Source organism: Magallana gigas, chromosome 4, assembly GCF_963853765.1.
Source record: "Magallana gigas chromosome 4, xbMagGiga1.1, whole genome shotgun sequence".
Lineage (NCBI taxonomy): Eukaryota > Metazoa > Mollusca > Bivalvia > Ostreida > Ostreidae > Magallana > Magallana gigas.
This window is the reverse complement of record NC_088856.1, coordinates 51,476,559-51,489,132: the sequence shown is the minus strand read 5'-3', so window position 1 is coordinate 51,489,132 and position 12,574 is coordinate 51,476,559. Positions and strand designations below refer to the sequence as shown.

The following is a 12,574-nucleotide window of genomic DNA, read 5'->3' as shown; positions in this document are numbered from 1 at the left end:
TACTTTACATTCGAATAGATATGGAACAAATTAACATAAACCATGTCAAAGTTCACATCGCTAAAGGTGAATATATTTTGGTGTTTCCTTATTATTTGTTGTATGTCAGGGATCAATTATCTTTTCACCGATTTAAGGACCTTTTCCGTAACGAGGATACAATTTTTGAAATGCAATGGTTAATAGAAATTCTGTTTTTGGGGGCGGTGCCAATTAAACCCGAAATTCCTCGAAAGCATGTTTTAGTTACAATGAAGATTTGCCAATAAGTTCATTTTCAAATTAGCTTTAACTTTAGGATACTATTAGAATATCTTTGTTTTGAATATTGCTTTAAGTCTTGCTTACTGGCTGTCGTATCAAACGGCAAGTTTATAATAATGATATTTCTAAAGCACAGGGACTACAGTAGACGGTTGTCTGATTGTGGAATTCTTTATTATTTGTTCCCGAAGACAAAAAAATGATTAAAACTGGATATTTTATACATCTGTATTCAGTGTATTGCTATAAGATCATTCACTGAAAACAAATGTTTCAAAAGTGTATTCATTTATAAAGAACTATAAGTGGAAAAAGCAAACAAGGTCTGGTGTTTTTATTAGGGGTTGGTCGTTTTGGTAGTTGATTACTGATTTTTGATGGCTGTTGTTTTGTAGGGGTTGGTCAGTTTAGTGAGTGGGGGAGCCTCGGGGCTTGGGCGGGCCACTGTGGAGAGGTTCACCAAGCAGGGGGCCAGGGTCGTCCTGTGTGACCTTCCGTCCAGTGATGGAGAGAAGGTCGCCAAACAGATGGACAACTGCATGTTTTTGCCTGCTGATGTAAGTAAATTCATTTGTGTTGGTAGGTGCTGTAATATACTGATAATATATTTGACTTGATGTAGATATTTTCTCTTTGTTATATACACTGGTACTTCAAGATAAATCCAGCATATAGTGTATGTAGATAAATGAATGATGACAGACAGATATACATGCAAATGTACATCTGATTCAATTGATTTTTTTTAAAGCAGTAAAATAAATAATAAGGTGATTGTTATCTTTTTGAACATGCCTTATTTTTGGTGCAAGCATTTTGTTCAAATATGTTGTTCAATTATTTTTTGATGTCACTTGAACAATTCATGTAAGATTTAAGAATCAATTTTGGACAAAAATCTTTTAATCTAGAATGTTTAATTTAATCTGATTATCAATTGAAGTGTTGGATGTGATATTGTTTTATTATCAATAAAATCAAAATTTACAATATCAAGACTAAGAACTCTACCTGAACAAGATCTGTATAAAATATCTTATATATTACTTTATCTTCCTGAATTCAGCATTGGGAACATTCTGGTTATCTTATTAATAGATCACCTCGGAAAAAGAAGTCAAGGAAGTTCTAAGAGCAACAATGGAAAACTACAAATGTTTGGATGTGTTGGTGAATTGTGCGGGAATTGGTGTGGCCAGGAAAACCTACAGCATCCAGAAAAACCTCCCCCACCCTCTCGATGAGTTCGAGAGGGTTTTAAAGGTGGGAACTGCATAGAATGAAAAGTTCAAAAATTTCCATACAATTCACACAACCTAATTTAGCAATAAAAAAACTTTCAAAGTAAAAATAGTGTTATGGGCAACATGATGCCTTGTATATTTAAAATTGTAATTTCTAGCTATGAACAGACTTTTTCATTTGCTCTCCTATATACATGTACCATATTAAAAGTGTAAAAAGTGGGCACTGTATCAAATGCAAAAGTTAAGAATATCCATACAAATATTGCGCAACTTACCGGTACTGTAAATGTACACATATTAACATTTGGCTGTGTATTCTTTTAAGTGTACCGGTATTTGGCGGAAATTGGCTTCCGCTAAATCAAGTACATCGGTAAATGCCTTGCATTTATGTATAAAACAGGTGCATCCAGAAATCAAGCTAATTCAACTCTATGCTGACTCCTTGAAAAATCAATTTCCACCAAATATCATACACGCCACATAAAATACCTAATGGATGCTGTAAAACAATGATTTAACGAGGCTTGGTCCAATTTGTTCTGCCCTAGATTTTTTAATAAAATTTTTTACATGAATTTCTACTGATATAATTATTATTATAAGATAAAAAAATAAGGCATTCACCACACCGTTTGTTTAGGGGGTCATCTCAAAGTTTGTTAATTTTTAACATAGGACCCTATGGGATTTTCCTTGAAATTATTAGATGGATATCGCAGTAGATACATTTTTTGATCATTTAGGCAAAATTTCCATGAATAAAACTGCTGAAAAAATGGTTACAAACAAAACATTCTAAAAACAGACAAATCACCCCAAATAAGGTTCACCTGGACGTGAGCAATATTTAATATTATGAAACATTTTCATTCACAATAAAATAAACTTTTGAAAGTGGTGGGTTAAACAAACATACTACCATGTGTGCAATACTTTAAACTCTATTGGTTTGTATTAGTAAATAATGTCTACAAACTCTGCGTGAATCCAATAATTAAATAATTGAGGAATGAACCTATCAAGAAGAATTTTCTCTGTTTACAACTTTTTATTTCCAGTACACATTGATATTGATTTTTTTTAGGTTAACACATTAGGAACTTTTAACATGATACGTCAGGCGGTGATTCTGATGGCACAGAACGAGCCCAATGAGGACAAGGCTCGAGGGGTGATCATCAACACCTCCAGCGTCGCCGCATTTGACGGACAGATGGGTCAGGTGGCTTATGCAGCGAGTAAGGCCGCAATCGCAGGAATGACACTACCCTTAGCTCGAGACATCGGGGAGTTTGGAATCCGAGTGTGTACAATCTGTCCAGGTAATGTTGTGTACACTATGTACAGGACATGTTGTGTACAATATGTACAGGTAATTTTGTGTACAGTATAAACAGGTAATGGTATGTACAGTATGTACAGGTAATGTTGTGTACAATGTCTACTGGTAATGTTGTGATGACGACTGGTCGATATCATGTGTGATATTTATCTCTGATTGGATGATGTCATTGTGTGGTATAAGTCTTTGATTGGATGATGTCAGAATTTGATACTGTAACTCTCTGATTGGTTGACGTCATAGTGTGATTTAATAATTGATTGGTTAATGTAATTTTGTAATTTTACGCTCTGATCGGGTAAACAATGTTACGTTTGACATACATGTATGTTCAATGAAATATCAATGGAGCTGTTGACCATTTTATTTCTAGGTGTATTCGACACTCCTTTGCTAGCAGCCTTGCCACAGAAAGCAATTGATGCCCTGACCAAAACAGTTGTTTTTCCTCAGAGACTTGGAAAACCCGATGAATTTGCACAGATGTGTCAAACAATTGTTGAAAATCCTTATCTTAATGGTGAAACAATCCGATTGGATGGAGCTCTCAGAATGGTATGACAGTCCTCAATTCCTATTGGATCAGGATTGCTTAATGTGATGTCATAGACTGAGAGCACTGTAAACTGAGAGCATTGTGATGTTTTGATTGGGCGAACTAATGCAAAATGACAACAAATCACATGAAAGTTGTGAACAAAGATTTTTTGTTTCATTGCTGTAATGTAATCCAAAAAATTAAACATGATGAAAATGCTGTGATGTGTTTTTGATACCCTACAAATTCTTTGTACAATAAATTTTTAAAAATTTAATGAATTTTTCACTTGGTTTATTTCAATGTTGAAAAATAAAAATCTGGTTATAATTGTTTTTATGGTCCTTAATGATTAGGACCATGCACAGGTGCTTGGGTCTCATATATGCATACGTATGATACCTAATATCGATATAATCAGTATTATATGTATATCAGTTATCATACATATACATGTACTAAGGTCCAAGCATCTGCTGGATCGTGAAGGGAGATTTTTCATCTGTATCATTTTGAATATGCAACATGGATGTGGAAGCATCCAAATCGTGTTACGGTAAATAAAATTCTACTATAGTTGAATTGAAAATCTATTACCAAAATAGCAAATCGATATTAAATAAATTGAGTTAAATATTGGGATATTATTGTTAATTTAATTAATGAGAACAGAATTTGTGTCAGCCAATGCCTCCATTGCTATTTTTCCACTCTTTTCATGATTATTTAAAATATAATAATAATTTTAAAGTTAAGTAACGTAAATTATACAAAGCAAACTAGCATTTTCATTACATTAAAAAGTCTTGAATTGTGCACAGTATTTTAAGCTAACTGCTTTCCAGAGGGACTGCTTTCCATGATAACAAATTTTTTTTTGGAATGTATATATTGTGTCACCCAGACATACGAGTCCTCTTGTATTGTTTTAAATAAAAAAAACCAATCGATCAGATTTAAATTTTCTTTTGATTTTACTTTTCAATTTTCGTGCAGTTCGGTGTAAACGCATGTATTAAGTTTGTAGTTTAAAAACTACATGTAATTAAAATCATTTATTTCGTACCTGGTTTTACTCAAATTCACGTACATGAACTTACATGTAGGTACATGAAATTAAATTTTTAATAATTTACATTTTACAGCCTATTTCAACGGTCAGATACAATCTGATTAAAATCAGACCCTCGATCCGCTCCTTTTTGTATCGTCGCTACACGAGGTGTTACGACAATAGAAAAAAAGGAACAGATCAAAGATCTTATTTTAATCAGATTGCGGTCAGATGATTCATATTATATACAATGGCATGTACTTGAATTGAAAGGTACTTAGTATTTAAGTGGAGAATAGCAGAATAGATAAAATATAATTGAAAGTTTTGGTTACAATTTTTTCAACTAAATACTGTATGCAAAATATTGTCATTTAGATGTTTGTATATGTACACTGTACATGTAGATATTAGAATTTAAGCTTTGAATCGTGTTATAGGCCTTCTGTGGAAATCCTTAACTTTACAATCGTGATTCAAAATACCTTCATTCAATCATTAACAAATACAGTCCTCAGGTAAATAACATTTGATACAACTAAAGTTCGCATGTCTCCCGAAAATAAGTAACCGTGCAGGATTTTAATTGGGGCCCACCACCCGTTTTGTACTATTTATCAATTAAGGTTTACCAATGGTAAGAATAAAAAGGAGTGCGCAGCGCAGAAAAAATGTCTATTCTACGGTTGTCCATCTCCATCAATGACATAAAACTGAAAGTTGTGATAGTGCCATCAGTTGTATGCACGCCTTTTTGTTTCCGTCACTATTTGACAAATTTTAACAAAAAAATTAAAATACATAGTGCGGGGTGGTTGTTGAAAAAAAAGAAGACATAAAATGCTAAAAACACGATATCAAATTTATTCTTAATAATATATAAAAGCAGGGATTTTGGTGCAGCAACAGTGGACTCCCAGTGTGGCCTTTGGTACCTGTAAAAGATGAAAGAAGAAGAAATAAGTAAAATTAAAAAGGAAAATAAAAGAGATAAGGTTTGAATGTTATCATTCACCCCATCCGCCAGACTTGGTGTGAAGAATAATCCTTGGCATAACTTTTTATTACAGTACAATATTTTGGTAGAATCTGATACATGTAGCGAGATATATACAGGACTACTGAGGTCATTTGTAGAAACTAAATGCAGAAGATTTTGTATACAGAAAGACAATCGAGTGGAAAGAAAAATGGACAAAAATCCAAGACGGAAAGGAGAAAAAACATTGTGTTTTGAACTTTCGGGGGTGGGGGGGGGGGGGGGGGGCTTAAGGTGGTATGGGACATCTGTCGATGCGTGAACTTTGTGAATATGGATAATTGATACTAAAAATTAGAGAAGACTAGACCAGGCAGCAATTTATTAAAGCCACTCCACTTTCGAAAGTTGTGAGGAATGGATAGCAGGATTTTTAGACCATGAACGTTTAGGCCCATATGTGTTTAAGGACCAATTTTAAAATGTTTTGGCACCATTGATATTTTTTTCTCTTCAATTCACTTTATTTACAAACGTAAAATTTTTATATTTTTGATTAGTTTAAGAAATAAATTTTATATGTTAATATTCTTGTTATTACATTGATACGTTGATCTACGTATTATGTAATATCCATATTACGGGTTTTAATTATTAATTAAGCGAGGAAGTAGGCGTAGGTGTCAATATAAATTTTACGATAAGTTTTTACCAAAATTGCACAACTTTAGATAGGGGTTATATAAATTCAAAACGAACTTTTAAGAAAAATCCTCTTCACTTTTTTTTTTGAAAAAAACCCCACATGTGCATCCAGGAAGGCATGCTACTTTTTTACGTGGAAGTTACACATGTGCTTGAAAATCAAGCCCAGGTCTTTTCACCCCCCCCCCCCCGGAAAAAAAACTATCAAAAATTCAAATGACCTAGCATTAGTACAAAAATTGGAATAGTCAAACATCTTACACATTATTTTTCATCTCATAAAAGAAATCGGCCCTGTCGAGGGCGGAAACGCACCAAAGTCAAAGGGGAATTCGGGAATTATTTTGCCTCAGCTATGTCACCCCTGCTATATATAAGTTTATCACGTGACGATCATAAAGGCCAACAAGACCAGGAAGAAAAATACCGTAATCGCCATGTTTGATTTTTATAGAGGTTTGTTTGTTTAATTAGTTAACTTAATTAATAACTATTTCATTTTTCCACAAATTCAAAATAAAATAAATTAAAAAATGCGTTAAGAAGGTCTTAATCAAGAAACTCGAACTATTGTATATACGTGTGCACGTTCAACATGGAAAATATATGAACATTAAGTGAATGATTTACTGGAGTATGATAGACTATAATTAGTGATCGACTTTTTTTTCTTCAGAATACCTCTTAAAATCCCATCAAAGTGTCTGACCATGGACCCTGAGTACAGCCTTCAGGATGTGTTACGGTGCCATCTCTGTGAGACCCCGGGCCCCCCTATGTACTGTGTCATTTGTAACAAATATCTGTGTAAAGCCTGTGAGGGGGAACATATATCAGATTTACCCAAAGAACACAAAGTGGTGCCATTTAAAAAGAGGGGATATATTCCAAAGTGTCAAAAACATCCCTCAAAAATATGTGAACTTTACTGTAAACAATGCGGCATTCCTATTTGTGCAACATGTCTATCCTCTGAAGAACACAATGACCATATTTTTTTTGAAATAACTAAAACCATGGACAACAAAAAAGAAATCATTCAAAAAAATTTACGTGAACTAGAGAAATCCATTTATCTTAAATACCAAGAGATTGCATCCATTATCACACACCAGAAATCTGCTCTGAATGAAAACTCCCAGAAATTAACAACAGAAATCGACAAACATGGAGAAGACTTGCACAGAGAAATAAACACCATAATCATTAACATGAAATCTAACGTGGAGGAAATGGACACCGAACACCTGGCTGTCTTAGACAAACAGGAAGATGAAATTAAACACACCATTTCTGAAATCACACAGACCATTACTGAACTGAAGATGTTACTGGACTCCAGTGATGTCAGCCGTGTCTCTGCCTACAAATCCAGGAATGATGAATTCAGAAGATTGCCTCCTAAACTCACAGTGTCCTTATCAAGTTTTACCCCTCAGAAGATCAACAAAGAACAGCTTTATCAACTATTTGGTTCTCTGTCAGCGTCATCTATCAAAACAGAAGAACATGGCTACACCATGGAATCTCCCGGTGCTGAGTCCTCTCCCCCGGACAGACCGCTCATTGATGTACCACGGATCATCACACAGATAGACACCGAGTGTAGAGTATTACGCAGTGTGTCCTGTCTGAGTGATGAGGAGATGTGGACGTGTGGTGATGACAACATCATGAGACTGTACAACCTCAGTGGGGAACTAGTGAAGTCAGTCAAAACCAAGTCAAGGAACGTTCCACGGGACATAGCAGTGACGAGGAGTGGGGATCTAGTTTATACTGATGGAGGTGATAGAACTGTGAACATAGTGAAGAATACACAGATAAAGACAGTGATCAGACTACAGGGGTGGATACCTCTCTATGTCTGTAGTACCTCCTCTGGTGACCTCCTGGTTGTCATGGACAGTGATGATCATAAACAAACAAAAGTTGTGTGTTACTCTGGCTCCAAAGAGAAACAAAGCATTCAGTACGACGACAAAGGACAACCTCTCTATTCATCTGCTGGAGAATATAACATTAAATACATCAGTGAGAACAGGAACCTAGATATCTGTGTGTCAGACAGTGGAGCCCGTGCAGTAGTGGTGGTCAATCAGGCCGGGAAACTCCGGTTTACCTACACTGGTCCTCACTCTACTACCAAGGGATCATTCTTTCCATACGGTATCACAACAGACAGCAAGGGTCGCATCCTGACAGCTGACGGTGTCAACCAGCGTATCCACATCCTGGATCAGGACGGACAGTTCCTCCGCTACATTGACAAACGTCATTTACAGGCTCCATGGGGTTTATGTGTGGACACCAGAGACAACCTCTTTGTGGCTGAGGTACCAGGTAAAGTGAAGAAAATACAATATTACATATAAACAAACTGTGTTTATAATAATCAAACTATTTGTTTATTTATTTACATGTAACATTAGTGAAGGAAATCGATATTACAAATGAAACAAACCGTGTTTTATAATAATCAAATGGTTCATGATATTGAATTACATTTAAATAAAGTTCTCAACTGACAACAGCTAAATATTACATGTAAATAAATTAAACTTGTTTGATAACATGTTTACGTGTCAACAATATGACAGTATTACATCGTGTATGTGAACAAACTACATGTAACTGTCCGTGTTTACATAATGTATGTCAGCTGACTGATTGTTTTATGTATTAAATGTAAACTAACTGTGTTTATGTATTGGGTGTGTTTATATATTGAATGTGTTTATATATTGGGTGTGTTTATATATTGGGTGTGTATGTATGACTGTTTTATTCATTAAATGTAAACTGTGTTTATATATTGGATGTGATTGTCAACAAACCAAATGTGGTGATTTAAAACTCCAAACATTGCGTGTCATCAAACTGTGTGTGTAATATTATTATATTTAATATATGTTAAATTTGAATACAATGTATATTGTTTATATGTGTATATTAAATAATAAATGTAAATAAACTGTATAATTATGAAGTGTAGTTGATTACATCAATAACATAGGCTCTTGACATTACATACATTTTATCTCAGAGGTAGAAAGTTCTCTTAACTTTACACTGCTATATAAAAGTACATCATCTCATAGTTAGGAAAACCATCTACCACTGAGAGGAAAAATTTGTATTGTCCAGTGCTTAATCAGGCATCAATTAAAAAATGAAATGCTTTTGTGTTTTCATGTGTCATGTGGGTAAGAAGACAGTGAGAATAGCAGAAAAAATAAATCACTCTCAATCGCCTTCGATGGTTTTAAAATTTTCAAAATTGATCGTTATTGTCGATCAGCACTTTTCACAGAAAGAACAGCCAATTCTTCCATATATTACAGTTACCATGGTTACTATAACTACTTAGAAGTCTAAGGTCAGCCCGTGTTAGTCAGTATTTATCAAAGTTTGGATTATTTTGTGATGGATTGTAACTTAACAACAAAGATAGCACGGACTGACCTCAGACTTACAAACAGTTGTATAAGACCCATATATGGAAGAATTTCCTGTACCTTCTATTCAATGTACATGTACTAACTGAGAAAACTGGTAACTTGCAAACTTGCCTTTAATGGATAACTGAGATTTAGAGAGCAATTAAGAGAGAGAGAGATGTAAAAACATGTATAATTAATACAAGAGGCCCATGGGCCACATTGCTCACCTGAGAAAATATAGCCATCATAAAATCAGCTTTGTTGAGTCATATACAAAATATTTGGACAATTTTGTAAATGAGGTCCAGTATAAAAATATCTTAAAACTCTACCCCCTTATGTGGCCCACATTGTACCCTCAAGGTTCATGATTTGAAGAAACCTGAATCTGCGAATGCTTCCACACAAGTTCCAGCTTTTCTGACCAATTGGTTTCTAAGAAGAAGAATATCAAAGACTTTTCTCTATATATTCCATTTAAAAAATTTGACCTTCTCACCCCAATGTGGTCCCACCCTACCTTCAGGTTAATGATTTGAAAAACGTGAATCAACTATATCTGAGGATGCTTCCATACAATTGCAATTAACAGATTTTCTGGCCAATTGGTTTCTGAGAATAAGGTTTTGAGAGATTTTTCTTTCTTTTCCTACGTAAAAAATTCGACCCCCCAATGTGGCCCTACTCTAACCCCGGGGATCATGATTTAAACAAATTTAAATCTACTCTACCTGAGAATGCTGCCACACAAGTAAGAGCTTTTTTGGCCAAATGGTTTGAGAAGGAGAATTTCAAAGATTGTGCTCTATACAATCCAATGTTAAAATTAGACTCCCATTGTGGCCCATCTTATAAGATAAGGTAATTACCCCCCGGGATCATTTTTTGAAGAAACATAAATCTTCTCTATTTGAGGATGCTTCCGCACAAGTTACACTTTTTCTGGCTGAACGGTTTTTGAGTAGACGATTTCTTATAAAAAATACCAACACATTTTTAATAATTCTTAATTATCTCCTCTTGAAAGATGACGTAACCCTTCATTTAAACAAACTTTAATCCCCTTTACCCAAGAATGCCTTGTGCTTAGTGTGGTTAAAATTGACCTAGTGGTTCTGGAGTCTAAAATATAAAAAGTATATGGACAGATCGACTGATGGACAGACAGACGTCGGACAAAAAAATGATCAGAATAGCTCACTTTAGCTTCTAGCTTAGGTGAGCCAAAAATGGTTTCTTTTGGTGATTCATATGGGCTATGAAGGTAGAAATCATTGCAGAAAAAAGAAATACATTACCCACTGGGTTATTTATGTTTTTTATCTGCAACGGTAGCTACCATCACACCCACATGTACCACCAAAGAAAGCATTTTTTTTTTTTTAATAATTTCAAAATTTATAAACAAAAAGTTATGAATTTTATGAACAACTTGATAGGCTTTATAAAGATCAAATTACATTAGTTTTAAGGTACAAACCTCCCAATGAAAGTCTTTAGATTCTAAGCTAAATTGCTATGTAGGTAGTAGTTGCTTTCCAGCTGTTATTATCTGCAGGGTCTGAAAAATGCAGAAAATTATAAGTCATGGTGAAGAAACCTAATTATATATTTAGTACAATTACTGTATTACACGATTTCATTTTTATTAAAGTCCTAGGACAGCAACTGCAACACCAGTAATATTTGTTGATTACTTGATGATTCAATTTTTTCTATGAATAAGAATATCTAATCTAATATCTAATGTTGAAAATTCAAAATATGAAAACTGCACTTCTAATTTTTGTTCACCAGTAAAATGTATGAGTTATCTTTCTTTGACTACAGTCACTGATGGATGAGTTATTTCCCTTTATTAGTCTGACAATACCAAGTTGAAATTCAGGTAGGGTTTTAATAAAGAATCATCTTACATTCTTACTTAACTATTAGTACTTAAAAATTACTTGATTTTGTGACACTCTACCTATACCTGCATTGTTTATACGTATAAAGTGTGACCCGTTGTCATGGATCCAATGCTTGACCAGCTGACACCTGCTCAGTGATGACATCCTACTACAGAGAATCGAGTTGCCGGGAGAAAATGCCTTTCAGACCTGTGATCATATTTGGAAATAATTGGTGATAGTTGAAAATAAATTATTTTAAAAAAAAAACACACATTTTTTTTCTTCTCAGTTTTAACATATATATTATTCCAGCAGCTAGAGTTTTTGCAAATTTTTGTATATATCAAGAATTGAGGCAACCCCCCCCCCCCCCCAAAAAAAAAAAAAAACACAACAAAAAACAAAAACAAAACAAAAAACTAAAAACCAAAAGACCACACAAACAGTGCCAATAATTAATATCAGAAAAGTCATATCGTATGAAGGAGACTAAGGCTGGTCAACAAATTAACCATAATAGTTGTCCTAAATTTTGAAATATGGTACATGTACTTTTGGCTAAATAGATAAACTAACTTTTAGTAAAGAAAATAAATATCCATAAGATCTTTATGGTGGTTAGGAATCAACTCTCCCAAGGATCTTTATGGTGGTTTGGGACTCGATATCCACAAGATCTGCATAGTGGTTTGGGATTCCCCAAAGGATCTACATGGTGGTTTGGGATTCCCCACAGGATCTGTTTGGTGGTTAAGGATTCCCCACAGGATCTGCATGGTGGTTAAGGATTAATCGTCACAGGATCATGCAGTATGGTGGTTTGGGATTCCCCACAGGATCTGTATGGTGGTTAGGGGTTCTCCACAAGATCTGCGTGATGATTTGGGAATCTTCACAGCAATCTTCAAGAGAATAAATGGTTCAGACCAATTGAGTGTCGCCATCTCCTACGGCAGAGGAAGGCAAATGATGATTAATTTCAACAAAGTGTTTGAAAAAGAATAAATCAACCATGTACTGTAATTACTTCAAATATTACTTAAATATATGACAACACATCTAATCAAATTTTTAATATGAACTAAGAGACAGTCACATTAATAC

The 12,574-nt window shown here is 34.4% G+C and overlaps 2 protein-coding genes and 1 long non-coding RNA gene across 4 annotated transcripts; 2 read left to right on the top strand and 1 right to left on the bottom strand.

Moving 5' to 3' along the window:
- LOC105349048 (3-hydroxyacyl-CoA dehydrogenase type-2) lies at positions 1 to 3,671 on the top strand. 2 transcript variants are annotated; one of them, XM_066082822.1, is made up of 5 exons: positions 1 to 66; positions 660 to 821; positions 1,363 to 1,527; positions 2,599 to 2,836; positions 3,230 to 3,671. In XM_066082822.1, exons 1-5 carry the CDS (start codon positions 43 to 45, stop codon positions 3,415 to 3,417), a joined length of 777 nt encoding a protein of 258 aa, XP_065938894.1. In that variant the 5' UTR covers positions 1 to 42; the 3' UTR covers positions 3,418 to 3,671. The 2 variants fall into 2 exon arrangements, with proteins under 2 accessions (XP_065938894.1, XP_065938895.1); XM_066082823.1 differs by lacking the exon at positions 1 to 66 and adding an exon at positions 161 to 178.
- A 2,853-nt stretch (positions 3,672 to 6,524) lies between these two features.
- Positions 6,525 to 9,121, top strand: LOC117682074 (tripartite motif-containing protein 3-like). The gene is made up of 2 exons (XM_034448917.2): positions 6,525 to 6,588; positions 6,809 to 9,121. Exon 2 carries the CDS (start codon positions 6,843 to 6,845, stop codon positions 8,505 to 8,507), a length of 1,665 nt encoding a protein of 554 aa, XP_034304808.2. The 5' UTR covers positions 6,525 to 6,588; positions 6,809 to 6,842; the 3' UTR covers positions 8,508 to 9,121.
- LOC117682079 (uncharacterized) lies at positions 8,331 to 12,540 on the bottom strand. The gene is made up of 4 exons (XR_010713364.1): positions 12,047 to 12,540; positions 11,551 to 11,677; positions 11,056 to 11,136; positions 8,331 to 8,463 (listed from the first exon to the last, which is right to left on the bottom strand). It is a non-coding gene; the product is annotated as an uncharacterized lncRNA (long non-coding RNA).
- Between the last annotated feature and the right edge of the window lie 34 nt (positions 12,541 to 12,574).